At 42.1% G+C, this 27951-nt stretch overlaps 3 protein-coding genes across 9 annotated transcripts; all 3 read right to left on the bottom strand.

The window, feature by feature from the left end:
* Positions 1-4273: 4273 nt before the first annotated feature.
* asmtl (acetylserotonin O-methyltransferase-like) lies at positions 4274-13819 on the bottom strand. 6 transcript variants are annotated; one of them, XM_076747498.1, is made up of 16 exons: positions 10786-10829; positions 9797-10020; positions 9559-9690; positions 9418-9465; positions 9244-9308; positions 9080-9144; positions 8757-8865; positions 8082-8406; positions 7788-8009; positions 6957-7119; positions 6636-6820; positions 6393-6525; positions 6172-6312; positions 5906-6028; positions 5092-5325; positions 4274-4886 (listed from the first exon to the last, which is right to left on the bottom strand). In XM_076747498.1, exons 2-15 carry the CDS (start codon positions 9887-9889, stop codon positions 5120-5122), a joined length of 2010 nt encoding a protein of 669 aa, XP_076603613.1. In that variant the 5' UTR covers positions 9890-10020; positions 10786-10829; the 3' UTR covers positions 4274-4886; positions 5092-5119. The 6 variants fall into 6 exon arrangements, with proteins under 6 accessions (XP_076603613.1, XP_076603610.1, XP_076603609.1 ...); XM_076747497.1 differs by having other exon boundaries at positions 4668-4886; positions 9797-9913; positions 10786-10841; XM_076747495.1 differs by lacking the exon at positions 5092-5325 and having other exon boundaries at positions 10786-10868.
* A 1890-nt stretch (positions 13820-15709) lies between these two features.
* p2ry8 (P2Y receptor family member 8) lies at positions 15710-20217 on the bottom strand. The gene is made up of 3 exons (XM_076747251.1): positions 20169-20217; positions 18635-18954; positions 15710-17332 (listed from the first exon to the last, which is right to left on the bottom strand). The coding sequence occupies exons 2-3, from the start codon at positions 18949-18951 to the stop codon at positions 16561-16563; spliced, it is 1089 nt and encodes a 362-aa protein (XP_076603366.1). The 5' UTR covers positions 18952-18954; positions 20169-20217; the 3' UTR covers positions 15710-16560.
* A 1074-nt stretch (positions 20218-21291) lies between these two features.
* On the bottom strand, positions 21292-27639 carry upf3a (UPF3A regulator of nonsense mediated mRNA decay). 2 transcript variants are annotated; one of them, XM_076746976.1, is made up of 10 exons: positions 27457-27639; positions 26341-26447; positions 26109-26215; positions 25770-25868; positions 25482-25592; positions 25299-25354; positions 25044-25202; positions 24797-24930; positions 23741-24041; positions 21292-23379 (listed from the first exon to the last, which is right to left on the bottom strand). In XM_076746976.1, the coding sequence occupies exons 1-10, from the start codon at positions 27586-27588 to the stop codon at positions 23191-23193; spliced, it is 1395 nt and encodes a 464-aa protein (XP_076603091.1). In that variant the 5' UTR covers positions 27589-27639; the 3' UTR covers positions 21292-23190. The 2 variants fall into 2 exon arrangements, with proteins under 2 accessions (XP_076603091.1, XP_076603092.1); XM_076746977.1 differs by having other exon boundaries at positions 23753-24041.
* Positions 27640-27951: the final 312 nt, after the last annotated feature.

The following is a 27951-nucleotide window of genomic DNA, read 5'->3' as shown; positions in this document are numbered from 1 at the left end:
TTTTTTCCCTTTTCATCACAAAAACGGGCTTCTGGACAAATTCCATTACAACTCACGGAACAAATAATTCCTGTTTCGAATGATTCCACTTGTGCGTTAATCACTGAGAATGAACAGATTTTCCATATGCACACATACCTCCAGAAAACCAGACAACTTGATTGACATGACAGTGAGCGTGTCATTAAATTTTTCCGTATATGCAGGTTAGTGTGTGCATGTGCATCTCTGCCTGTGTGTGTGTGTGTGTGTGTGTGTGTGTGTGTGTGAGTGCTCGTGCAGAGATGAGACCCGTCTGTCTGCTGCTCTCTCAGATTGCACCCATGAGAGATCCCAAAATAACAACAAAGAGCCCTCAGTGGGTCGGATGAAAGCCCTGTCACCAACCATTTCAGCACAGAGAGTCTCCTCCCCTACTGTATCTCTGAGTGACACCTCACACATCACATGGAGACAGGAAGGGGAGACAGTCTCTCGTATTTGACCGCAACAAATATTTCCATATGTTAATGAGATTGTTGTTGGCTTTTAGCGGGGGCCAAGTGGCTTCTGAGCAGAATGGTGGAGTTCTTTCCCGGCTGGTGTTCATGTATTCTGGCTTTTGTGAGAGTGAAAGTTGGGAGTTAGAGAGATCAGCTGGATAACACAACCCAAATGCTAATTCTCTTTATTTTTAAAGTGAAAAATTAAGTGTTTTTGAAGTTTGGACAGAGCCAGGCTAGCTGGTTCCCCTTGCATCCAGACTTTATGCTAAGCTAAGCTAATAAGCTCATTACTCCTGCTCAGAGCACTGATATGAGAGGGGTATCACTCTTCTCCTCTTTCTCTTGAGAGGAAAAAAAAAGCATGGAAACTAGCATACTTGCCAAAATGACCTGAAGTCAAACAACTGAAGACATGTTTAAATCATACGAGGCACCAAAAACAGAAGCAGACATAAGCGATTTAAAACGCTGAATCACTCTAATATTCAAGCCCAATGAGTGTGTAATTTACCAATCTGAACATAAAGGCCCATCTCCCATGAAAAGTAGACCACTCTTTTACACAGTCGCAACCGGCAGTTAAATCCGCAGTGAAAATCCCTCCATGTTCCACTACTGATGTCAGGCCAAAAAACTACAAACAGCAGAGAAGGACTCCATTGTTATTTCTAACTGGTAGAAGCCCCGAGGTTATTTTTCCTCTGCCTTGAAACAAATCAATGAAGCACAACTCACTTTGAACAATTGCACATTTGCTGAAATCAGATGTGGGTTGAGGAGCCAGCCATCATCGCGCTTATTCTGTTTGTTGACAGAGGAGGCCTTTGATAAACAAGCCTGTTCTTTGAAACAGGTGCCCAAGCATGAGTTCGGTTTTGAGAGGCAATTCAGAAAACTGACTGATTAGAGAGTGTTTGTTATTCCGCATGCAACCATTTGGATTGTGTGTACGCTTCCCAAAGTCACAGAGATGCTTGCGGTATAAACAGCCATGCTGTTTATTTTCCAACCAAGGTAACACAAAAGTTTGACACGGACGTTTGCAAATTTTCAAATATTCAGCGGCGGACTCGTCTGTCCTCTCCTGTCACTTTGATAAGAGCGTCAACAAACAATATAAGTGGATGAAAATGTGCCCCCGTGGAGGTTTTCTTTAGCCAACGTTGCCCCCCAGTGGTCACACCACACGTTGCATTGAACTTCACTGAAGCTTACACCACAGAGCAATTCACATACTAAATCTTTGCACTCATTATTATTTAGCAGGCTTTGATCAAGTCGTGCTTGTTAAACGTACGGTCTGTTTGCTCAACTGAAACGCTGAAGTCATGACTGAGCCGTGTTGTGTTTCCACTGGCCGCTCTACAACACTGAGCACAGCATGCAGTCCACCCAGTTCACAGACCCAGCTTATCCTCCCTATCAACATATGGAAGTGTTTTCAAAATCGCTATCTACGAGCAGCAAATGGTCTTAAATCAGTCATTTTAATATCAAAGCACTTAACACTAGAATGATGATTACTTGCAGGTGGATATCCATGCTGCTTGTCAGGACTGCATTTGAAGAAAATGACTGAGCTCTTATCCGACACGTACAGTACAGCCAGTGTTCAATAGGCAAGATCATATTACAGAAGATTACTTTGGAGTTTCAGCAATTTTCCCAAATTACACTGGCCTTTGGTCTCTGGTAAACTTGATTGACTTGAATGGTTTTCATTAGAAAGCCGAGGCTTTGCCGCTGATGCTTGTACACAAAAGTGGAGGCATTTGAGGGTGAGCGGGTGCAGATGGGACACTGGATGTGAACGGATATGCAAATCCTTTCATGGAAAGGCTTTTGTGGTGTTTTAAGGGAACGCAAGCTCTGCTGTTTGACTTGTGACGCTCATCTGAGTTTCACCAGCCGGACGTTCTCCTGCTACACAACAATTCGGTGTCACATGGCTGTCCTGTAAGAAGAAAACTGATCAGTAATGTGTGAAGTGTTGAGTTTATTGAGTCAGCTCAGGCTTTCCCAGTCACTGTGGCAGGGAAGTATGGCAGTATATGGCGTTTTGATGCCTTCAGTGTGAGCTCACAAGAAAAGAGGCCTCGTGTGATTTACACTCAGTGTCATATTTGAACTTCAGTGCACCCTCCCCGTGTCTCTCCTTGTCCAAAGAACAAAATCTGAGTAATGGATATCAGTTAGATGTCACAGAGAGCCTGAGCCCAGACTGACAAGAAAATAGCCATGAATAACATGACCACCCTTATTACCCTTCTAGGAAAATACTTAGAGAGGGATCCAAAACGAAGAGTAATCCAGATACACTTTCAGTGTCATAAAGAATAAGAGCTATTTATCTTGGCAAGATAGCTATATTCCCACATTCCCATCAGCTGTTTGGCTGCTTCTGCCACTGCCTCAAAACTGAAATCCAAGAGCTTTAAGAATATAAGGGATGGTGTCATATGCTTCACTGCATTAATAAACTAAACTGCTCGACCATATGCATGAAGCACAAATGAACTTGCTTGATGTCAGTCAGTGTTTGAGGGATCTCTGTAGCACATGTCGAGCTGCCACTGGAAAGAATTAAGACCGTTAAACAAAACAGGGAAGCCTGTGTGTGTGTGTGTGTGTCCAAGTTTTCTGGCGAGATCTGCAGGTTTGTGATGCCATCTTGAGGAGGCTCACTGACACAGCAAAGAGCGACAGCAATGTGCAGAGTAAATATTTGGGTTACATTTCCAGAGTATCAGATATCACTTTGGAGGTGAGCTGCATCTACTGTCAAACAGTGACAAGCAAAATATTTTCTCCGCAGCTTTAATTTGAGATAGATTAACGTCAGAGGAGAAGGAGTCAGAGTTTGATCATTCTTTGCAAAAAAAAAAGAAAAAAAAAAAAAGGGCAATTATGGTCAAACAGACCGCATTGGACAATAATATATGCTGTGTTTAAAGGCTGCTTTGATGGATTCATCCACTGGTTAGTGTGACTTCAACTGCAAGCAAACTGCTTCAGGCTACAGGAGGAGGTTAAATCTTAAATATCACTTGTGGGGTTTGTAAGGGGGGGATGAGGGTTAACTTAGAAAAATACACTGAGCCCATCATATGAGACCCTGACGAAGGCTCCACCCGAGCCTCAGAGTATGTCTGACAGGGCCCCACTGAAGAAGGCTCAGCTGCCCTCATCGCTGCCAGTCTTCTTCCAGCCTCCTGCAAAGCTGAAGTCATGTCCGCCGCTGCAAAACTGACATGTGCAGTATAACCCTTGCATCCAGTTTACATCATCACAACATGGCAACTACTGAGTGTTTAAGAGGAAGGGTGCACTCTCCAGTCACAGCCTCCATCCAGCGGAGCAGAGTATGTGTGTTTTTCAAATGAGGAGACTACACACAGAGCAGTCACAGAGAGACTTTTTTTTTTACTTATAGTGAAAAGAAAAATAGATATCAAAGTACAGGCGGCCCTACGGAAGGCCTGAGAGGCAAGTGAGAGGACAAACTCAGGTGATTCATTTTCTATTTCTGATCTAAATTGTGTTCTCTCCTGTGTTTATGACATAAAAAGAAGTGGAAAAAAGGTCTTGGCGGGGTAACCTTTCTAAATTCTGCCAGGTGCCAAAAAAAAAGGTGTAAGGATTATTTTTGTGTTTGTTGTTGTAATACTTATTCTGGCCACAAGAGGCTGAAGTGCATCACCTGTGGGGGAAGTTGGCCCTCAGTGCTTTCTGTCAGAAACTTAAGTTGTAAACACAGAGAAAACAATTCAGATCATACTTAGAAAATGTTTTGTTTTTTGTTTTCCTCTCTTGCCTCTCAGTGCCTCCGTGCAGCCCAGTAGTGTCGATGATGATCCAGCTGCAGGATGCTAATGATGTTAGATTGCTTATTGATACACTTTGTGTTACAGAAGAACCAAACAACTGCATGTCACTGTTCCACTGTTCCACACCAGGCATGCATCACTCATGCAGCAAGGAGGACAGCAACAGGTAATTTACACGTAAACTCAGTCATTATTGTTTGTTGTTGCGAACCACATAACAAAAGATAATTTATCTATGTGAATTCAACATATATAAATGAACCCCAGTCATCTTCCACCACCGATCAAAAGGCCAAAAACTGAACAAAGACGGCCTGTCATAAACAAAAGAATGAAAAACAGCAGGATTCACGAGCATGATTCACATGCTACATTTTAATGGCAAGTAAGGCATCAAGGAAGTTCATAGTGTGAACCACACGTGTGTGTCCAAATCCATGTTTGTTCAGCAAGTTTGCATACTGGCTCTCTGTCCTCTCTGTCCCCTCAGTCTGGGCAAGCATGTTCAGAGACTGCAGAGCAGAGTACGGTGTCTGTCCGTCCAACATGGTCTCAGCTATGAGCACTGCACATCCTAAGGCGCAACAAAACAGATTAAGACCTGAGTGTATAGGAAATTACACATAAAATGTTTGACGTAATCTGCCTTTACACGACACAAACAAGTAAATATCTGAGCAAAAAGACACCTTTTACTGGATCGCAGAGGCTGCTTTACAGACTCAAACCTAGCCCTTGATTTAGGTTATCTACAGTATACAGTACATGACAAGACCTACAGTATAGTGATTTTGAGGGTGCTGTCGGTCATGCTTTGATGCAGAGCATAGCGTCCAGGAGGCTGTCTGTATATCTGACATGTGCCGTTATGAAGCCATGGCTCTTCAGAAGCAGACTGTACTCTGTGGCGCTCCTCTGTTTCCCCTCGCTCATGCTGAGGGCCTGGAGCAGCCCACGACTCGGGCCCCTTCTGTCGTCATCCAGGAAGATCTCACTTAGCAGGAGTCCACAGCCTGGCACAGTGGTGTAAGCGTGTGATGCGTATGCAGATGTGCAACTTTAGACAAGAATACTGGTAGTTTTGTCATCCCTTGTCCCCTTGCATTCCCTTGCTTTAGGCAAAGAATAAAGATCAAGAAGAACAAGTAGGAAAACAAAACTACCATCAAGTTGGTACTTTGGCTTGGCTTTGAAGGTGCCAGCTTGTTGCAAAGTGTTGTTTTTTAAATGTCACAATGGTGCAATCATTTTTATCTTTTACATCATCGGAACACTGATGATAACAGGTTTCAGATGTTTCAGCAGCGGTTATCAACAAAGTTCCGCTGAGCCTTTAAGAGTCTTCAGGTTATCACTGAGACTAAACAGCAGCAGATTTTACACATGATTTTACCTCAGTGTGGGGACTGTCAGCGAGATCAGCTGCTGCAGTCTTCCATAACAATGAAAAACTGCAGCCTCCTAAGTTTCACTGGCTCATGAGTGAGAACATTAGACTACGCATATATTAATAATTAATTTGAATCGTGTTTGCATTCCTTGTTCAGCCAAAATACGTAGAGAAAAAGTCTGAAATAACTTTAAGATCTTTACCTGGTGTGCATGCATCTGCAATTTTACTCAGCAGGAGACGCACTTTCTCATCAGGCCAGTCATGGAGGATCCTCGCCAGGATGTACAAGTCTGCTTTGGGCAATTCATCTTTAAAGAAGTCTCCTGTTCAGACAGTGAAACCATGAGTTATGGTCAAACATGTATCTAAGACCCACTGAATGAGCTAATTGCAGTGCATTAACCAGCTTCTTGTCATTAAACAGCAACAGTCCAGCTTATATTTTGATGCAGAAACACAAACTGACCTGCTACAAATGAAACCCTGTTGTCTGTGCGCAGAGGATGGAAATGTTCACTCATCTCAACAACGGTCGGCAAGTCAAACACTGTCACAGACAACTGAGGATGGGCTTTAGTGAACTCATAGGCCATGGCACCAGTGCATCCTGGGAAAAAAAGACGACACTTTAGAGAATGGTTGATTACTCAAGAACACCACTTCAAACCTTTTATGTTCCTTTCTTACCTCCGAGGTCGCAGGCAGTTTTAAAACTGGACAGGTCGAAGGCTGTTGCTACGGCTTTGCCTGTGACTCTGGCAATGCTGTGCATGCCATTCATGAATCTCAGTTTGACTGTTTGACTGTTGTAGAAAACATCCTGTAAACAGAAACAAATGACATGGAGGAACAAAAGAAATAAATAACAAATAGCTCAGTCAAATATTTTTAGATTTTTTCGCCCACATTTGGTCCGTATGAGAAAATCACCTGAAACATGTCGTCAGATTTCTTGCCGAAAGCCTTCTCGTGCTGGTTGGTTCCGTCCCGCACAGCGCTCTCGAGGTGGGAGAAAAGAGGCCACACTGTGTTGTTACAATGCTGGATGTACCCCTGCAGCGAAAAAGGAGCATCCGACCGTAGAAAACACGTGGCCAGATCTGTGTTGTCGTACACTGGGAGTGCAGACACCAGAAAACATTCAAAACTTCACTTCAAGGTACATTTCAAGTTCAGTATAAGATGCTACCTCTTTAAGGCAGGAACAAGCGACAATCATGCAACGATCAACGCAGATGAGTGCTGACTAACTTCTCTCTTTGCTCTTCAACAGTCCCAGAGACACACAGGCTTCCAGCAGACATTCAGTCCCCTTCACAGAGGCTTTGATCTCCTGGGCCACCTGTGCCGCCTCCAGCCCCGGGCTGCTGTGCAGCAGGTCAAACACACGCATCTTGGATGCAGTAAATAGAGCCTGGAACATTTTGGGAAAGGCGAACGGAAGCAAACATGACATTTTATTAACATGAACCTGTTCTGTGGTTTTCTGATGCTTGCAGATCTGATAGTCTTACAGGAACAGTTTGACATTTGGGGAAAGATCAACACATCCTGTCTGTTAAGTATGAACCTGCACCTGTAAAACTCGCTAATTAAAACATCACATCTGGTTTGTTCAATCTGTATCCTGGAGTCTCAGGGTCACCTTCTTTACCAGCCAATCAGCTGCACCCTCTCTACAACCACAACTTGTTATTTTTATGCTTTGGTTTTTGTACAGATTGAACAAACAAGATATCATGTGTTGATCTGTGATCTTTAGAGGTGCTGATAGAGCTGATTTAACTGTGCAAACAGCCAAACTAGCTGTTTCCCTTACGCTCTGCCAGGTGATGTCTCCTGGCTGTAGCTTCGTATTTAATGTACATATCTGAGAGTGGATAAATCTCCTAATCTAACTCTCGGAAAGAAACCAATTAAGTGTACATTAAGCGTACCATCTCCCAAAATGTCAGGCTATTATAAAGCTTCATTACATCCTCTAGAGGTCAACTAGAATCATTTTAAGTTATATTTCACTGTGAAAAAAAAACTTGCATAGAGATTTACCAATCTTGGAGCACACAGTGCGTCTCTAATTACCTTTGAGGCTTTGAACCCATCCATCAGTTCAATGACTTGCTGCAAGTCCTCTTTTTTCGGCTCACAGTCCTCATGCTGTGTCACATTGAGTTCAATCGCCTGCCCTCTGCTGGCCACCAGTGGTAATGCTGCACTCTCAGAGTCTCTGGCCTCTCTCTCGTCTGTATGCTTAGACAGGCTGTTGACCAACATCCAGGAACTCTCACCCACTTCACTTTTCACCTGTAAGGAGAGACTGTTACTTATAAATAACAACAAAACGGTTATGTTGCTCACAGAGTGAGAAAAACAAACCTTGTGGACGGAACTGGCTGACGGGCTGCTCTGGATGTGGTCTGGTTGACTGGCAGGTGGGTTGTTCGGTCTGCGGCTGGGTGATGGGTTGTCATTCGCTGAAGTTGGTGGGTTGGTTTGGGGCTGAGTGAGTATTGTGATGCTGTGGCTTGGGAAGAAAGACGAACTTTCCTGGTCTGAGGAGGAAGTGCAGCGGTTGTAAATAAGGTCCAGTTGTTTGCAGAAGTGGTTAAGGGGAAAACCCACGACATTGAGGAAGTCTCCATGAACATACTCCACGAGCATGCCACCGAGCGCCTGAATACCATAGCCGCCGGCCTTGTCCCTAACACAAACAGACACAGATGTTTCAGTTGAAGAGCAACGTACACTCTCTGATGAATACACAACCACTTGTACACATTCACAGTTTGGGTTGCATGTGTGATGGAGCGTTTTTTAAATGCAGCACAAATCAAATGACGCACTCCTGACTCAACTTGAGGTTTCATGTCAGACTGACGCGATCTCTGACAAGGCAAACAAAGCTGGAAAAAAAGTCAGACATCAAAGTCCAAAAAGCAGCATGATCATGAGGCTCCAGTGATTTCCACTGGTCCAGTGCTTGGCTCGGTCACTCCATCAAGAGAAATCAATAGCTATTACACATGTGAAAGTTCAAATGTTCATACTCACATGGGTTCGCCGCTATTGATGTACTCCCACAGCAAGCTTTCTGAGAGATCAGCAAACTTCACCTTTGTTTCTTCATAGAATTCTACCAGCTGGTAGTCCACTGCTTCGTCTGGCCGGCAGGGAAGTTTAGAAAAGAAACACACCAGTGAAGAGCCTCCCATATTCTGTTCATTTCAGAAATTACTGGAACAGTTTTTCCTCACAGATATTTTTGATGAAGAAATAGAAAATTTTAAAAGTACTCAAAATCTTAAGAGCTCCAACAAATCACATTTCTACAGGAAACAAACTGTAAGTCTAAGCGTTAATAAGTTGTGACCTACTTTCTTTCTCGTGGCAGAGGACTATAGCGACACCAGTGAAGACACTGTGCTCTTTACCGCTCAGGCTGGAAGAGAACCATAAAGACCACAGAGAAACTGTAAACAAGATCTGTACCGGTGTCTGTTTGTGATGTTGGCTCAGAAACAACGTAAATGACACTGACCTCGACAGCATCCTGTAAGCATCATGTTTGTCCGCTGGCTTCTCCAGGATCATGCCATCTACAGTCTGTGGAAAGCAAACAGAGTATCCAGAATAAAAAAAAAAAACATACAACATGCAACTTCTAAAGCAGAGAGGAAGCAGATAAAATACTGCAAAGCTTTCTTCTGCTTACCACAATAGTGTCTGCTCCGATTACTATGTCTGGAGTCTTCAGGTGTTTCTAAAGCAAATTAATACACAATGCATTATTAATTTGTCATTCCACAGGATAATATGTGCTGTTTATTGTCCTACAAAAAGGAGCTAAACTCACCAACGGCATCCTCCTGGCCACCTCCAGGGCCTTGTGTTTGGCTGTCTCAACAGCATACTCATGAGGTGCTTTGAAAAGTCCCTTGTCGAGAGTTTCTTTGAACCACGATGGAACCACCTCAAACCGTAAGCCCTGAGATGCAGGAGGGAAAAAAAGCAACAATAAAATTAGCAAACAAAACACGCAGCGCTCCTGATATACATTTGGTTCCTATGAGTTTAACCTGTGGGAAACGTACAGCATTGCGGAGAATCTCCAGTCTCCTCGGGGAAGCGCTCGCCAGAACGACCAGTTTCCCGGCCAGCTTGGAAATGACAGGGTTCAGCACCATGGTGGACTTGCCGTCTAACTGACCCTGGGGTGATGGACACAGTTAAACACTGCAGATGTGGCCTCGATTATGCAAAGGACTCGCAGTATGGAGTCAGACGACTGCTGCGCTGTCACTGAGGACATATAATGCTGAAACAATAGCATAAAATATGGAGAAAAGATAATCAATTAAGCATTTAAATAACTTTAAATAAATAATTTAAATTGCTGCATTTCTCTGATTTGAATCAGTTGAAATTTGACATTTGGGGTTTAGGACAGTTTATGGACTAATTTATTACAGCATACTTCAGTTTACTTGCAGCCCCAGGCCAATATGGCTCATGCATACATGTATAATGGAATAATGCATTAAAAAAAATAAATCAATGAACATGTGTCAGTACTGTAAAGACACCTCAATTCACTGTCATTACGTAAGTTACACTGGGGAGTGACTTCATGCACAAAGGCAGAAACGTCAATACAAAGTTACAGTTTTCCGATTAACTGTGTTTAATCAATAAGTGGCTTCTATGAAAGTAGCCAAACTTAATCACGTGACGTTGTATAATGAGTGATTCAAAGATATATCCTAGCAATATTAGCGACACGCGACATGCACACTTCACGTCCCTGCTCTCTTAACTGTGTTAGCTTGCTGTTAGCTATGGGCTCGTTGGGGTCGTTATGTGGATTTTAGGTTTTGTAATGTTAGAAGAAAAAGCTCCTGCACTTTAACTGCAAGGGAGCGAAGCGTTTGCATAACGTTTGTTTAATGAGTTCACCCACGAAAAAAGGACACGGCTGAAAGAGCTCAGTTAGTTGATAATAAAAAAAAAGAAAATGAAAAAACAAGAAGTGGTTTCATGGTGTGAGCATTGCGTTATGCTATATATGCAGCGTCTGGCTTACCTGCAGAAATCAGGAAACTGACAGCGATAGTGGCTTGTCCGGACGATCAACGTGACGGCGCATACGCGATGACGTTTAATGACGTTTAGTGACGTGAGGGATAAAAGGCTGTTACTGAGCTGTTAGCATGGCTGCAGTCTCTTCAGAATTGTTGACGCCACGTGCGATCACGTAGATCTGCGGTCTCACAGCAGCTAGAAGACTTTGAGGCTTAGGCAGCGCTGTTGAAAAAGACAGTTGCGACACTCTCATGAACCGATGGACTCTGGGAGTGCGGAAATAACGTATGTGGCGATTGATCAAACAATGAGTGGTTGCTGCACTCATGGTATGTTATGTAGTCAGCTAGTTAATGTTTACCAAAAGACAATAGCTATTTACATTCTAATTGTCACCTAAAATGAGCAACATTTCAGTACCTACCTCCTAAATAATCACATTAACACCTCTAAACAACAAAAACGTAACATAATAAGCCTCATGAAGGGAGGATTTATTGCAGGACTGCTAGATGCATTAGTTTTGGCTTGGTGTACCTAATAAACTGGCAACTGTGTATATGCTTATAGGCTTCATCTCAACATGCCAAAATTGTATGTTTTAAGAGTAGCAGAGTGCAAACACCATATGAAACCAACAGTAACCCAGAAAGCTTTTGTCCACATTTTGCTAAATATGTACATACTGCACATGGGACATACATTTGATTTGAACTACAGAGGCATTTACATATCCTTCCTTTCAGCCACTGGTCTTCACCGTGTGTATATGTCTGTGTCAAGGGACAGTCCTAATGCAATGGAAGAGAAAGTCCCGGTCTCAGGACTGCGCAGCCTTGTGTTGGGACCAGGTCCAGGCAGAGAAGACCTGTTACTGAAAACAACCCGGGCACGTGGAATTGTATTCACTCTGCCTTGCACTCAAGAATACATATGTATAGAATACAATGACATGCTTTAATCCATTGGTACCTTGTTTATAAAGACTTGTGAATGTCTGAAACTAGAACATCTCGACTGTGGAGCTGGAATTGTCGCCCAACTTTGATCAGACTGATGAAAACAATGACGAAACAGTTATATGTGAGATTAAAGTCGAGAGCTTGTTGGACCAAGATCACTTCAGCATTTCTTGGATGACACAAAATTTTGTGTTATCTCAAGATAACACTTTTTTCTGTCTCTTTCAAGAGGTGGTGGAGACGAGAAGTGTATAACAGCTGTAGCATATTTTGCTTTCTTGAGGATATTAAATTATTATAGCAAAGAACTGTGGTCAAAGCAAATAGCAGATCCACACTCACTTCCTATCATTAGCATTAAATTGACCTCAGGGCTCCACTCTTTGAAAGGGAAAAAGTGAAAGCTAATTAATTAATTCAGTCTCAGTCTAAAGGTTGCTATGGAGTTCTTGGCTCGTGTACAGTGACCATAAGACTATTAACAACTACACATACAAGTAAGAACAAATGAATGTGCTAAATGCTACCATGAATAAATGCAAAGAATACAAAGATGAACGATTAATGAATAAATGATTGAATGACTGAAGTCGACAATGCAGCAACGTACCATATATGTGGATGAGGAAGATCAGACCAGATCAAGCACGATATCTTTATCAGATGCATCAATTAGTGGAAACACAGAAGAACAAGTGGATGAAATCTTAAAGACTAAACATTAAAATATGGCACCATTAAGAAGCTGAGAGGAATCGGAAGCTAAAAGAAATCGTCTGTAGTAATTAGATATCGTAACGATATTGATATTCATGGAAAATCCCAACTTTTCTTCTAATGCTTCTTAAGTATTCCCATTAATCCATAGCATCAGCCCAGTATCACAGGAGAGGTATTGTGTGAGTGTGAGTCCTTGATGAAATCCAAGTCCTGTTTTGGCTCTTACAAGGGTCAGTTGCAGGTCAGTTTCATGACTGGTCTGTAAAAGCAAGTCATAAATGAATAAACTGGCTGAGGTTGTCCCTCCCTTTGGCACTCCGCATTCCTGTGTTCATCCTCCAGAACCGTTCTTTGACCCAGAGGCCATGTGGACAACCACTTCAGTGAGGGTTCAAAACCAACAACATTGAGGAAGTCTCCGTGAATGTACTCCACGAGCATGCCACCGAGTGCCTGAATGCCATAGCCGCCGGCCTTGTCCCTAACACACACAGACACAGATGTTTCAGTTGAAGAGTACGTACACTCTCTGATGAATACACAACCACTCGCACACATTCACTATTTGGGTTGCATGTGTGATGGGGCATTTTTTAAATGCAGCACAAATCAAATGATGCACTCCTGATGCAACTTGACGTTTCATGTCAGACTGACACGATCTCTGACAAGGCAAACAAAGCTGGAAAAAAAGTCGGACATCAAAGTCCAAAAAGCAGCATGATCATGAGGCTCCAGTGGTTTCCACTGGTCCAGTGCTTGGCTCGGTCACTCCATCAAGAGAAATCAATAGCTATTACACATGTGAAAGTTCAAATGTTCATACTCACATGGGTTCGCCACTATTGATGTACTCCCACAGCAAGCTTTCTGAGAGATCAGCAAACTTCACCTTTGTTTCTTCATAGAATTCTACCAGCTGGTAGTCCACTGCTTCGTCTGGCCTGCAGGGAGGTTTAGAAAAGAAACACACCAGTGAAGAGCCTCCCATATTCTGTTCATTTCAGAAATTACTGGAACAGTTTTTCCTCAGATATTTTTGCTGAACGTAAAAAAAAAGTACTCAAAATCTTAAGAGCTCCAACAAATCACATCTCTACAGGAAACAAACTGTAAGTCTAAGCGTTAATAAGTTGTGACCTACTTTCTTTCTCGTGGCAGAGGACTATAGCGACACCAGTGAAGACACTGTGCTCTTTACCGCTCAGGCTGGAAGAGAACCATAAAGACCACAGAGAAACTGTAAACAAGATCTGGACCGGTGTCTGTTTGTGATGTTGGCTCAGAAACAGCGTAAATGACTCTGACCTTGACAGCATCCTGTAAGCATCATGTTTGTCCACCGGTTTCTCCAGAATCGATTAGCAACAACCGCTTCAGTGAGTGTTCATTCTTTTATCAATGAAGGATAATAAATGTTCATCAGCATCCATGTTGATTGGTGCTACGCTGCGCTGCCGTGAGTTTTTGTTTAGAGAGTCGGGAAAGTGTAAATCCAATAACAAGTTTATTACTGAGGTCATTGTTCAAGGTGGAGTTGTACAGCACTACATTATATTCAGATGGGGGTCTGATCCCCCCGCTGAGAAAATCATTAGTGCCAACCTGCCCTCCGTTCTGGACTCACACACCTCCAGACTGAGAAAACAGGCAGGCATCACTGCAGATCCCTCTCATACTGGACACAACCTGTTCCAACTTCTCCTCTCTGGTCGTTGCTACAGATCACTGAACGCTAAAACAGTCAGACCAAAAAACTGTTTCTTCCCACAAGCCATCACCCTGATGAACAGTCAGCTGGTCGTACAGTGTCACTAACAATCTGACACCAAAACATCCACTGACTGGCCTTTTATCATCCAACAATGCAGTTTTAACATGTACATTCATCACTCACTGTCACTGCAAACATAAATACCTGAACATTGTAAATGTCATTGTATATATTGTTTATTGCCTCACCATTCTTTATATCTATTTTATAGTTTTGCACTACTTCTTGAGTCTGATTTCTGTACAACACCACCAACTATGACCTCAGTGCTTAAACATATAATTGAATTAACACCTGTATGGCAGTGTAAGCGTTGAGCATCGTAGGCAGGCTGGATTGTTTTTGTTATTAGGCAGATTGTTTGTCACTAGGCCCATCAGCATGGTGCTGCCTAGCAGTGATCACGCATTGAGAACTGCTGAAATGTAGTCAGGGATTAACCCCTGATTTCTGATGGTGAGGAACACGCCCCATGTCCACAGTGACTGAGGCCTTGTGATTGGAGGAGGGGGACGTTCAGGTGTTGGGATACCTTATAGGTGTAAGACTGGTTTGGGGTTTATACAGATAGGTCAACGTGTATTCGGACAATGACGCAATTTTTGGATATTCTGACTCTGTCCTTCAGCACGTTGGATTTGAAATGAAACAATGATTGGGAGTTTAACATTCAGCTTTATGAGGGTATTTGTTCATCAAATTCAATCTGCAATCAAGTACAATATGTGACCTTTTTATTTTATTTAGGTTTCGAGGGACTCTTCCAAGAGCTGAAATTAGCAGTCTGTCTAACGGCTATAATTACTGCATGGTTCACCTCACATTATTTAATTACAGATTCTGTGCTGGAGAACTGAGACAAAATAATAAGTCTATGTCCAAATCTGGCCTAACTGTGAGCGTGTACTCTCACTTCTGTAATCTCAGCCTCATGAGAAAGTTTGGGAAACATTGGATTTCGGAGTGTATTTTTGTCCTTCAGTGTATTAGCCTTAACACTGTTCACTCCTCTTTCACTTCTTCCAGTTGTCTCCAGCCGTGAGAGGCTCAACTCGACTCAAGGCCCGGTCTGTTCTGGGCCTGTGACACGGTCTGCTTCTAACAGACTCCTTTCCCTGGATATATGATATAATAAAATGTTTTGTAGAATTCAGTTGGTTGCCTTGTTTGTTTTGCTCCAATGACCAAACTTCTTTCTTGGCTTCAGTTGAGCAGTTGTTGGCATTCTCTGATATTCACTTGTTGTGCATGTTTATGTGAACATCTTAAATTTAAGATGTGAGTAATTATGACTATAGAAGCACGAGAAAAATATGAAAACACACATACTGTACATCAGCACTGGAAGAAGCACTATGATCTTTTACTTGAGTAAAAATAACACAGTGTAGAAATACTCTGTTACAAGTCCTGCATTCAAAATATTAGAATAAAAATATACATACAGCACAAAAAGTAAAAGTACTAATGCAAAACAGCCCATTTCAGAATCATTAGATTCTGTTGTTTACACGTAGTAGTCAATGCACATTCTGGGATAATATTGTTGTTTGGATCTGTTGAGAGCTACATCGACCACGTGACCGACCGCATAGCAGCGAGGTCAGAGTGTTGCAACTGTCATTTTCAAGCGCTGGTGTATCATGCAGTTCAGTCTGTGTGTCTGCAGTCTGCACGACTCCAGATGGATCCTTAGATAGGTCCTTCTCACCATGTGCAGCTACTACTGCAGCTCACAACAATAATAATGATTGTTATAACTATGACACATTTATTTTTGTAGAGGAAGAGCATGAACAAAAAATAAGAAAAGGAGGAACCTGAAAGTTCCTTAAGTAACTAGGGTCGAAACTGGCCCCATTCATATCTAAAAACAGTACACAGACATTAACAGAAACATGTACAGAGGTCAAGTTAAGAATGTCAGATATTTTGGGCAGAGAAACCTTATATCTTACATATGCAGATAATACAAAAAGTCCTAATACAATAAAGTTTATTCACAGTTTATTTACCCTTGCGCATGCTACATACTTCCTTAAAAAGAACTCTTCGGATGCTTATGGCAGACATGAATGCTTGTTCATTCTTTACAATAACACATAGGGTAACGCAAGAATAATGGCTAAGTTAGCAAAGAGGTTCAGCTGCCGGTCATTTGTTCTGTGGTGCACGAACAAAAAAAACAAGTAAAAAGATCTTGACCCAAGAACAGACACTGTCAGAGCGTGACACACACACGAGGGCAGCTCTTAACACACTCTCTGTCTGTCTCTCACTTCCATTTTCACGGGTCTGTTGCTATTTTTCTCTCTTCTTCTCATTCTGTGTGCTGTGACGTGCCTGGCATCAATGACACCTTGCTGTGTTCTCTCTCTTGACCTTCGAAGGTACAATGTGCTGAGTACAAACTCTCTTTATGCTCCATCTTCACTGAGTCCGCACTGCTCAGGTTCTGCACATTCATGATCTGTCGCAACTTTTGTCTGAAATCCTTGGAAGCAAAGTAATAAATGAACGGGTCGAGGCAGCTATTCAGGCAACTGAAACAGAGGGACAGTTTGTAGGCCATGTAGACAGACCGCTGAAAGAAGATTCTCAGAATACTGTGAGTCAACAGGAGGATGTTGTTCGGGGCGAAGCAGAGGGTGAAGACCAGGAGGACGATGAAGGCCAGACGGAGCGCTCTCTCTTTCTGGACTGTCTTGGAATCTGTGGCCAGTTTGTGTATGACACTGATATAGCAGAATGTCGTGACACAGAAAGGGATGAGGAAGAGGATGAACACCATGCTGAAGAGAAAGACTGCCCAGGCTGTCATGGACGGGAGCATATTTTTCTTCAGTACGTCAAAGCATGTGGTAATCCCAAGTTCAGGAACTTCAAAGGTCAGGTCCGTGGTCATCAGCGGATACAGCACGCTCAGGACCAAACCCCACATGAGGAGGCAGATGATGACAGCGATGGACTTCCCCCTCTTGGTCCGCCTGAACAGCATGGGCCTGACGATGCCCAGGTAGCGGTCGACTCCGATGGCCATCATGGTCAAGATGGAGCAGTACATGTTGGTGTAGAAGACGAGGGTCAGGAAGCTGATGGCAGACACATAGAAGAAGAGTTTTTTTATTGAATTGCTAGTCAAAGCAAAATGATAATCAAAGGAAAGGTTCAGCATTCCAGGAAAGATAAGCCCATCAATACTCATGACTCATGAATGTCTGTCTGTAGCCGGTAAGCGTAGTTTAGTAGAAAGACTGGAAATGGGGACACAGCTGGCCCGGCTCCGTCCAAATGTAACAAAAACCACCCAAATGAGTTTTACCCTAAACCAAAGTTTGTTTGGGAGCTCCAATGAAGATATCAAGTCAGAAATTAAGACACTGAAAATACGTCAAACCCATTTTATTCATTACCAACTTAACCAACGTGTCAGCTGCAAATCCACACACTAAGCACCTGCAATGTTAATATGCATTTATGTTCTAATGTTAAGTCATGTGATTCAGATAGCTTATTGTTACTGAACTAAGCCTGTTCCTGTGGTGTTTCTGTAACCTTTAAATGGAAATATGTTCAGTAACCTACATTTGTGATAGGTTTAGTCATGAATGTCAAACCCATGCAGTTGACCAAAACCTAAATCAAAATGGAACTGATTTTAAATTAGGACACAAGTGAAGGCAGAAATGTTATTGAGCTAAGACAGTTTGCTTTATTTTCATTTTAACCGGCTTCTTAAAATAAGCCTTTAATCAGCCATGATTTCCTGATACAGGCCTGAAACTTTTGTGCTTTGCCGCGCACTTATACACCCCTGTACTTCTTTCAAATTGTTGTATTTTACTTGATTTCATGCATTCTGTGTGATCTGTTTTTACCTATATTTTATTATTTCATTCTGTGGTTTTATTTTCCACTTCATGTTATTCATTGTCTTTATTTTCATCCGTATTCTATTTTACTTTTGCTGTCATCAAGTTGATAGCAAAATTATCTTATTTTCCATTCATTTTTTATCCCTCTTTTTATGTATTTTTTATGCGAAGCCTTCACTTGATGCACGTGATTTCTTTGTTGTAAGGCACTTTGAGCTGCAGTTCATGTATTATTATTATCATATTATGTACTGGACTGTTCATTTCATTCACTGTTCATGAATTCCTTGTTGCCACCTGGAGCTTGCCAGGCAACCAGTGGAGACAATAAAATCATTTTAAACAGAGGGAGAGTAGCTGTGTCCCCCTTTTTAAAGTCTTTATGCTAAGCTAAGCTAACTGGCTGCTGGATGTAGCTGCAAATTAAACTGGAACTTACAAACAATGGATGTAGAAAATGTAGAAATAATATTTTGCTTGACAGACACAAGGCAAACGAGATGTCCTCATAAAGAATACCTGCACATATTGGGTCCCAGAGTCCAGTTGTATCCTTTAAGCTGGTAGGCGATCTGAAAGGGCAGGGCAGTGCCGAGGGCCAAGTCAGTGAAGGTGAGATTAATCATGAAGATGATGGAGGCCGTCTTGGGAGAGGTACGGAAGAGGAGGATCCACATGGAAAGGCCATTTCCCACCAGGTTAACGGCAGTGACGATCATGTAGATGACAGAGATGGCAATGCTGGTGTTTGTGTTCTGAAACAGGTGCAGGGTGGCGTTGTCTAGCTTGAGGTCACTGGAATTCCCCGTCATGATCTGATGAGAATGGCCTCTCATCACCTGAGCGCCAGGGTTGGAAATAAAGAAATGTCACGTGGATCTTAATTTAGCATGTTGTTTTGTGATATTTTAACAAAAATGCATAAAAGATAAAGTATTAACAACATACACTACAAGAGAAAAGTGCACTAGGCCTTGTCTAAAGTCATGCAGGACACTGAGTGTATTCGTTCATCTCCTGCAAATCTGATTGATCTCAAGGTGTGAACAGATACTGTTACATTCTAACCAGAATGTAGCATGACTCTATGTTGTTGTTTGCGTGCGAGTGGCGCATGTGACAGGTGGAGTTTCACACAGGAAAAGGACATGCTTGATTTGCGGTGAGGTGTGCCAACCGTCACTCTGTGGAGTTCTATATTCTATAATCAACACATGCAAAAATGTTTGGGGAGCAGACCCACAACTGCCAATGATCATGTTATGAAAGGTTTATAAACCGGGAGGTGAGTCAAAAGCTGCGTTCTGTGTTTGTGCCATGAGAGTTAACACTTCAGCAAAGGTGTGGAATACAAACACTTTCACTCTCAAGTCGTGCACATGGTGGTGGTCGTTGGCGGTGGTTACCACAACTAGACATACATCACTGAGCCATTGTAATGTTCAGTGGAGATGATGCAAATTGAATTTACCCATTACTATAAATATGATCAGGATGGTAAAACACGTTTTTGGAACACGAGAACAACAGAGTGTTTTTTTTTGTTTGTTTTTTTTTTTGTAAATAAAAATTATAAATAAGTTATTATAAGTTATTTTTTATTTATTTTCTCTTCTTGTTCCCTGGACCATTTTTTGTTGTATCACTGTAATGGAACCAAACACTTCTTTAAGTAATGCATATTTATGCTATGATGTTTTTACATTCATATGACTGTGCAGTTCTCTGTGTGTGCCATATGCTACTGTACATACACTGAAATAATGATGTACCTCAGATCTAAGTCAGATGTTTAGTTCTACTTTCTGCTGCTTTTTATATTAACTTTGTCCATATATACATATTTATTGCTCTCACTTAAGATATTAACTCACTGAGCACATTTACTGTAAAAGCACACATAAATACTAGAAAAATGGGGTATTACGCATCTGGTGGTGTGCTTTAGCTCCATGTCAAGTCAATTTCAAAAATGTAAAAATATGAAAATACATTGATTGTAACGTTAGTGCCTCTCCTGATAAATCTCAGTAAAAGTCAGCTGAACACTCACCTATATGAACACGGAGGCAGCCGAGACAGGAGGCAGGCTGGAATATGAGTGTTAGCTGCAGATGGAAGAGCAGATATTGTGAACTTGTTACAGTGCTACAGAGAGAGGAAATGGATCATGTGACAAACTTATTCTCACCAACCACAGCAACAACCACCGTTAGATGCAATCTTGGAAATGAGTCTTCGACAGCACTCTGCATGGAAAACACACACACATTTACTCATTATGAGCTCTTGCCTTATTTCTCACCACGTGGTTCTTGAACTTATCTTGACAGTCTTGAAATTCTACTTTTACACGTGGACTGGACAACATAACTGTCTTATAGGAAACTACAGTTAAAATTACAAGTCCTTCCTATCAAACGTCTTGACAGTTGGAGCAAGTTACTTTCACTTTTACACATTATAAGTGGTGTCTGTTGTTAATGAAATGAGAAATAACAAGAGCGAATACAAAGCAATACCTGTGACATATGCAAATGCAGAACAAAGAAATCCATATATGTGTGCCAAAATAGAATTGGAATTATGAAACATTTCTTAGGGCACCATAAGAAGGGTTTGAGGTATCAGGAAGTTCCCACTACCCTCTACAACTCACGCATATACGCAAACACACACAGGTGCTGCATCAAAGTGTTTTTAAGTGAAGTGAGAGCACCAGATTTCGACTCCGCGCTCACAGAATTCACGGGATGTGATCTTGTGCTGCTGGCTTCCTGTTGATCATGACAGTTCTGCTTTATCTGAGTGACAGTGTGAAACTGCCAGCGAGATTATTCTGATTATTGTATCACATTGGATAAAAGAAAATCATCACCCACAACAATAACATCGATTACAACATACCGCCTGCCTTCAGCTATCACTGTGATCTCAGCTAACAATCAGGAAGAAACAAGGGCTGGGTTTCATTTTAGATTTGGATCCTCTACGTTCAGTATCACTAGTGAAACACTGAAGCATCTCTATATCCACTAATGTATGCTACTGCTGTGTATTCATACATTGCTAATTGACTCATATCTGACATTTGTAACATGTACTATGAGTAGTGCTGCGAATAAATGCTGCCTCACCCAAACTGTCAGAGAACTATCACAATGACTGGAACACAGTTTAATTTCTTGTAACGGTTGAGTAGGTTTATTTTCTTACTTAAAGAAAAAAAAGATACAAGAGGTATGACAGACAAATGTTAGGACATGTGCAAAAATAACATAAGGCTTGGTAAACAGACTATATCACTTTATCAATATTTGTGGCTTTTCCATTACATTGAGATGACAGAATCAATAGAAAACCATGCACACGGCATAGAAAATGCATTTATCTGTGTCACACTTTGCAACTTTACATTTGATTTCTAGGAAATGCTTTATAGAAATGTAGAGAATGTGTTCTTCTCGGCTCATGGGTGACGGCGTACAAAGCTTTGCTCACAAAAAAATAATGTCTCAGTTTTGTGACACTTAAGAACAAGACGGACCACATGTAAAAAGACACATATAAATTTGGGGAAAAGCGGTGAAACATGTTGATATTGCCTTTTTTATCAATAAAACTCTTATCCCTTCTCATTCTCTCACCTTTATGCACAAAAATACACACAGGATTTTTTCTGTTTTCTGTTTCTGTTTTTTTTTTTTTATTTTCTGGGACTCTGTGTAAAGCATACCATCCTTTTTGACATGTACTCGGTACAATATCCTGAATTTGATGCAGCAATATGTTTCAAACAAGTTGGGTCAGGAGCAACTAAAGACTGGGAAAGATGTGGAATGCTCCAAAAACACCTGTTTGGAACATTCCACAGGTAAACAGGTTCATTGGTAACAGGTGATAGTATCATGACTGGGTATGAAAGGGGCATCCTGGAAAGACTCAGTCATTCACAAGCAAGGATGGAGAAGTTATTCACTTTGTGAAAGATCCTCTTTCACATGTAAAATTGTTGTTGGTAAACACAGTTCGTTGCTGCGTCTACATTTGGTATTACAAGCTAAGACTCGACCATACAAAGCAAGGACGAGTCCTCATTTCAGATTGTTTTTGGAAATTACGACCATTGTGTCCTCTGAGCTGAAGGGGAAAAGGACCATCCACATTGTTACAAGCTCAAAGTTCAACAGGCATGCAGCATGGTTCACGTGCACACCTGTGAAGGCACCACTCATGCTGAGAGGTACACACAGGTTCTGGAGCAACAGTCTCCCAGCCAGATGTCTTTTTCAGAGACGTCCTTCCGTACGTAAGACAATAAAGTGGTAAACACGCCCTTGTCACAACTTTTTTGGAATGTGTTGCAGACATCAAATTGTGTATATTTCCAAAAAAACAATAAAGTTTGCCAGTTTGTCTTTTCTTTGTACTTTGCTTTAATAAAATCTACAGAATTTCTAAAAACAAACTACAAAGGCTTGATGAGAAGATTTGCTGCAGCGTAGGAAGTGTTAGTCACCAAACAAGAGGTGCCTCTTACTGGGAAACACTTCAAAAAAGACAGAAGGAAATGACGCTTGAAAAGCTTTGGTGGAATTGAAAACTACTTTGCAGGAGGTGACTATATCAATCTGTGCATCTGCACCAAAACAGTGCATGAAATATACCAAATATCTTTGAGAAATCAACTTAACGGTTGTGCTGTCATAAAGGTGAGAGCTGTTGTTGCCCCTGTTCGCAGTATTTTTCACATGGTTTATTCCAAGGATTCAACTTCATGGTACGCTCTGATCATTCTTTGAATACTAAACAGCGAGACAATTGAAGTAGTGTGTGTACTAAAAATGTTCATGCTCCAGCAAAACAAAAGTCTTGACCAACGTTCAAAGCTCTGATTTTATTACGCCTAATGCAGATGAACATGACTAAAAGACTGTCTGCTTTTTAAGTGCCTTTCTCCCTCAGTGGAGTTTCTTATTTTTAAAAGCTCAGTGATAATCAGTCAAACTCGTCACCATCATCTTCCGCTGAAAAGCCAAATCATTTCTCTGTATTCCTACAAACACCCAGACTGCTCACTGTTCTTCTTTGCTTTTCTCGAACCCCTTCTCGAGCCCCGTTGCCAGATTGACGACCTCGTAACAATGCTCCGTCCCGGGTTCGGGCGAGTGGCCCACGGGGATGCAGTCATAGCCTTTGCCTGCGGAGCTCATGCGCTTCCTGTTGCGTGCGCCGGGCTGATAGAGCTGCATGGCTGGACGGTCCTGCAGGGAGACAAGAGAGCAGGGACATGGGAGAGACAAGCAGCACACAATTTGAATATACATACCAACATATATATGTATACACTCATTTTCTTTGTCCTGCTTATTCCTTCGACTGCCCACACAGATCTCAAGTGAGCCTGACCACTGATATCACAGGATATGCAAAAGTGTTATCTCTGCACTGGCTTTAAGACCTTCAGTTCACGGCTCAAGGCACTGGGTGTCCTGAAAGAGAAGCTGTTTTTATGACATAAACACACTGAAAGTACAAACACGTCATTTCTCTGAGCTGGTAATCATCTAGATATCATGAGAGACAGAGCAATTAGTTGTCACCTCCCCCCCACCTCATGCTCACCTTCTCGCTCACCTTGTTTCGGAGGCGTTCCTTCCTGTTACCCAGGTCCTCCCTGTCCTCCTTTCCCAGTTTGTCTCCGCTGTCGGGACAGTAAGAATAGCCGTGATGGTGACCCTCCTTCTTGGCTCGGTCCTGGCAGTAGCCTTTGCCCCATTTGGTCTCATCTTTACGACGCATAAACTTGTCGAATTCATAGTGGTGTCGCTGTCGCTTCCTCTCTTCATCTTTCCCTCTGTGATCCTTCTCTCTCTGTCTGCGGCCGTGCTGCTCCCTCTGCTCCTTGTCACTCTCTGGCTGACCTCTAGTGGTCAGAGAGGAGATTGCAAAGACACCGGACGCATAATTATTACACAGTTGTTTTCATGAAAATTCCTGGTAGCAGTTTATAGACGGGTGTTTGTTTGTCACAAGTTTTTTGTTTCATAGCAGATCAAGTGAGGTGGAATCAGACTGCTTTTCCCATGTGTTTACGAAATCACATCTAGTGTTTGTACATTTAATAAGACACCTTGTCATTATCCAGTGAGTGCCTGCTTCGTTTTGAATGTAGGTGCTACCACCTTTGTTGAGATCAAAAATCATGACCTTCATTATTTTATTACTGGTTAGGAACAACATGTTAATGCTTTAATTAATAAAATAAACACGCAGATTTGCTGGAGTAATTAATCAGGACAGACCGCTCCTCTTGACTGCCTGACCCCTGACCCTCTGAAATAAATCTTCTGACATTGAAACGTGCAGGATTGATGTCTCATGGAAACACATGTATCAGTGCAGGCTTTATTGATCTCCTCAGTAAAGCATTGTGTGTTTTTCACTTTCTATTACCCGATCAAGCTACAGCTGTAAATGCTGATATCTATATTTTATTGCAGCTGTTCCACAGTCTTCCATCAGAAGGTAAAGAATCCATTAAATGGGAGGGTCCTTTCAGGTCCTAGTGACTTGCTTGGATACCCTGAGTATCCCTGAATGTGAACTGATACCAAATCTTTTTTAGTGGCCTGTGACAGACAGCTGCTCAGCCACAGTGAACCATTTCACAATGCTTACTTGTCTTTGGAGTCTTTTGACTTCATTTGTCCTCCAGCTTTCTCCCATTTGCCTCTGTCTGTCTCCCCAATGTCACTTTTGTCCTTCATTCGGTCTGAATCCACGTCATCGTCCCTGTCACTCTTCTTCAGGAGCTACAGCATGCGGATAACGTGAGATTTAACAGAATCCATAATTCCATGCTACACAGTCCGAAGATGAATGAAACAAGATACTGTGAAAGCGTTCTGTGGTGATGAAGGATTACCTTAATTTTGATGTCCTTATCAGACAGCTTCTTCTGCTTCTCTGCCTCTTTTCGTTTGCGCCTCTCCTCCTCTCGTCGCTTTCTCTTTTCCTCCTCCCGTTGCCGTTTCTTTTCGAGCTCTCTTCTTCTCCTCTCCTCTCTCTTCTCCTCTCTTATTCTCTGGAAAGAAAGATGTCGCACATGAGGAAAAAAAACTGTCAAGTTTTAAAACATTGTGTGGATATTTACGTCGAAGCATTTTTTTTTCTTCCTTACTTGTTTCTCAATTTTCTTATTTTTGATGTACTCCAACAGCGGTGTCGTTCGTTTGGCTGAAAGCGAACAAAGGGATGAGAGGTAGACAGATGTTGAGCGTAGCTGCTACTGATATACGTCTGACTCTTGAAACATATCCGAATGATTCCCTGTAAAATAATCCTCAGTGCATCTGTACTGTACCTATGAGCTCTCTGGTCTTGGCCTCTATCTCTCCCAGCAGAGTCTCGGGGTTGGCCATAGACTTCTCCTCGTCACATGAGTAATTCTCCAAGAACCGCTTATATTCTGGGTCTGACGGGGCCAAAATGAATATTAATGAAAGCAGCATATGTTTGATCATCAAAAAATACCAAATATTGATTTACTGTCTTAAATCCAGGAAGGGAGAATATATTTCCATGTTAAATATTCTGTCTACTGCACATCAGGACAGCTTCTTATGACGGCTCAAGCTTTGCATTTCAGTACCTTCTTCAATGCTCCCAGCTTTGGCATCTTTCTTTTTTAGCTTCTTCTTGGAGATTTTCTGGAAGGGGGCAAACTCTACCACTGCAGGATACTCCTGACCTGAGTCAATATTGAAACAAAAGGCAGCTCATCATTTAACAGACCCGCTGTCAGATAGTAACAATGGCAACAAAAGCTCTAAAGCCACCTCTCTGTCCATAATATTCAGCCTGTAGCTGTAAAACAAACATGCTTTTGTTTGCATTTAATACAGCAGAATAGATTGCACTGCGCGCCCACGTTCATCACCTCCACACTGGCCACAAAGACAAACTGAAGTCAAAGAAAATCATGAAATACCCTTGTTGTCAATGAAGACATAACCATCAAATCGGTCCCTGAACAGCAGGATATCTTCAGGGTTTTTGAAGTTGATGTATGCTCTGGAGAACAGGTGGGGGTAAAGACTGTGGGAAGAGAGGGGGAGAAAGAGGAGAAGTCATACCCATTCTCATGTAAAGGGGAAAGCAACAAGACATCCTATCATGAGCACGAGTGTAGCGTAAGCTCTTTGTTCGTTTATCATAATTACCTTTGATCAGCTGGAAAGAACTCAAAATAGTCATAGGATGGAAGCGGACTGAGCTGCTCCTCCAGCTGGTCCTTTGACAGGTTCGGCGGAAGCCTTCGGAGCACCACCTGTAATCACATATTAAAGAATGACCAAGCTCTGCTCTATAATGTGGCTCTGGGGGAGCCTGCATGACAAACTGTGGTTGTGCAGTTTGAAAGATGACAATGTTTACCAGGCACAAAATATACATGACTGAGTTGTGTTCGGGGAAGTGTGGGTTGCAGCATTTCTGGAGCTTCACATGCTTTACTTTCTAGAGTGCAATGCAACACTGTTTGAGTTTCAGTCCTTAAACCTCCCTGATCTGCCAGTGGGCCGGTTATTATAAACTAATGCTAAAGGCAAACACTGATCAAACCAACAGAACTTTAAGGTGTCTAAAATGATGCACAAGACAAATAGAATATTTGATTTGATGTAATGGTGCAGCAATAAAATATTAAACAATAATAAATAAATAAAAAGCTACCCAGAGATAATACTGTCTGACAGAGTTCTTGTTAACCTTAAAGACACTTAAGGAAAATAAAAAGGGGCATGTTTATTTTATGTCAAGGCCTTGAGTACATGAATATAACAAAATAAGCATTTTAAAGGCATCACTTTGGGCTCTGGGACCTGCAGGTGGATTCAGTCAATATTTTTGACATTTTATACACTATAACTCAATTATAGTGCAATAAATATTGAAAACCATGGCTACTTGCAGCATTACTCATATTCACAGGACAACTTGGCGACTGGGGAAATGAGGATTTGGAGCCTCAAACCGGGATTGATGACATAAATGCTGAGAGCGCGAGTACAGACTGGACATGGCGACAGTCTCCTGTGTTTACTACATTTCTTCGAACACTAGCTGCAAATGTCAACAGTGAAATCTAATCTGATATGAGGTTATAGGTGTAGCTGACAGGCTGGACACACAGCGACAGCGTCGTCAATCTAGTTCTTCCTCCACGTCGTCGCTGTCCGCGGTGCTGAATTGATCCCACCTCCCTCCATGCCTCCTCCATGTCTGTTTTCCACTCCGCGTAAACAATGCGACACATCGCAAGCCGCTCGGCTACGTACCTTGGTAAAAACCTCTTTCTTCTCTTCTTTCTGCTTGGGGGGAGTGTTTTCTTGCTCTCTCGCGTCTCTAAACTGTATCTCGACGACGCTTTTCTCCTTGCCAGCGGTCATTTGGTCCTTTTCAGACCTCATTTCTCTCCATCTCCCTCTCGTCCGCGTCAAGTCACTGTGTGTTCGCGAGAGTATGGTGATATCGCGAGCGGAGAGAGATTTACACGGGCAGCTTGGGATGCGCTCGTGCCACTCTGAACTGTGTCTATACATACCTCGCGGGGGACACCCGATCAGATGTGAAACAAAGATAAGAGCACGAGCGACTGATCCTGCCGAGGTTTTTTGGGATTTTAGAGTATTGATGTGTTCATATCCTCATTGTTTTGGGCTACTTTCCGGGACTGCATCACTATTACTGGGGCAGGGGAGGGAATTATGAATTGCGCGTGCAATCCCTCGCGTGTATTGTATGTAACCGTCTTTTTCAAAATGATGCATATT

This window comes from Chaetodon auriga, chromosome 13, assembly GCF_051107435.1.
Source record: "Chaetodon auriga isolate fChaAug3 chromosome 13, fChaAug3.hap1, whole genome shotgun sequence".
Classification (NCBI taxonomy): Eukaryota; Metazoa; Chordata; class Actinopteri; order Chaetodontiformes; family Chaetodontidae; genus Chaetodon; species Chaetodon auriga.
This window is presented reverse-complemented; position numbering and strand designations above follow the sequence as displayed.

Bases quoted from the DNA above. Each gene is read 5' to 3' on its own strand.
- asmtl (XM_076747495.1), bottom strand. From the start codon at position 9,889: ATGGTGCTGAACCCTGTCATTTCCAAGCTGGCCGGGAAACTGGTCGTT. The intron at 9,145-9,243 runs GTCAGTGTCATT...GTTCTCTTCCAG, and splicing joins GCTTACAGGATGCTGTCGAG to CCTGAGCGGTAAAGAGCACA. The intron at 7,120-7,787 runs GTAATTAGAGAC...AAAATGTTCCAG, and splicing joins ATGGGTTCAAAGCCTCAAAG to GCTCTATTTACTGCATCCAA.
- upf3a (XM_076746976.1), bottom strand. From the start codon at position 27,588: ATGAGGTCTGAAAAGGACCAAATGACCGCTGGCAAGGAGAAAAGCGTC. The intron at 25,593-25,769 runs GTACTGAAATGC...TGGCCCCGTCAG, and splicing joins AGCTGGGAGCATTGAAGAAG to ACCCAGAATATAAGCGGTTC. The intron at 24,042-24,796 runs GTAAGCATTGTG...TCTGACCACTAG, and splicing joins TCAAAAGACTCCAAAGACAA to AGGTCAGCCAGAGAGTGACA.
- p2ry8 (XM_076747251.1), bottom strand. From the start codon at position 18,951: ATGAGAGGCCATTCTCATCAGATCATGACGGGGAATTCCAGTGACCTC. The intron at 17,333-18,634 runs GTATTCTTTATG...GTCTGCCATCAG, and splicing joins CTGGGACCCAATATGTGCAG to CTTCCTGACCCTCGTCTTCT.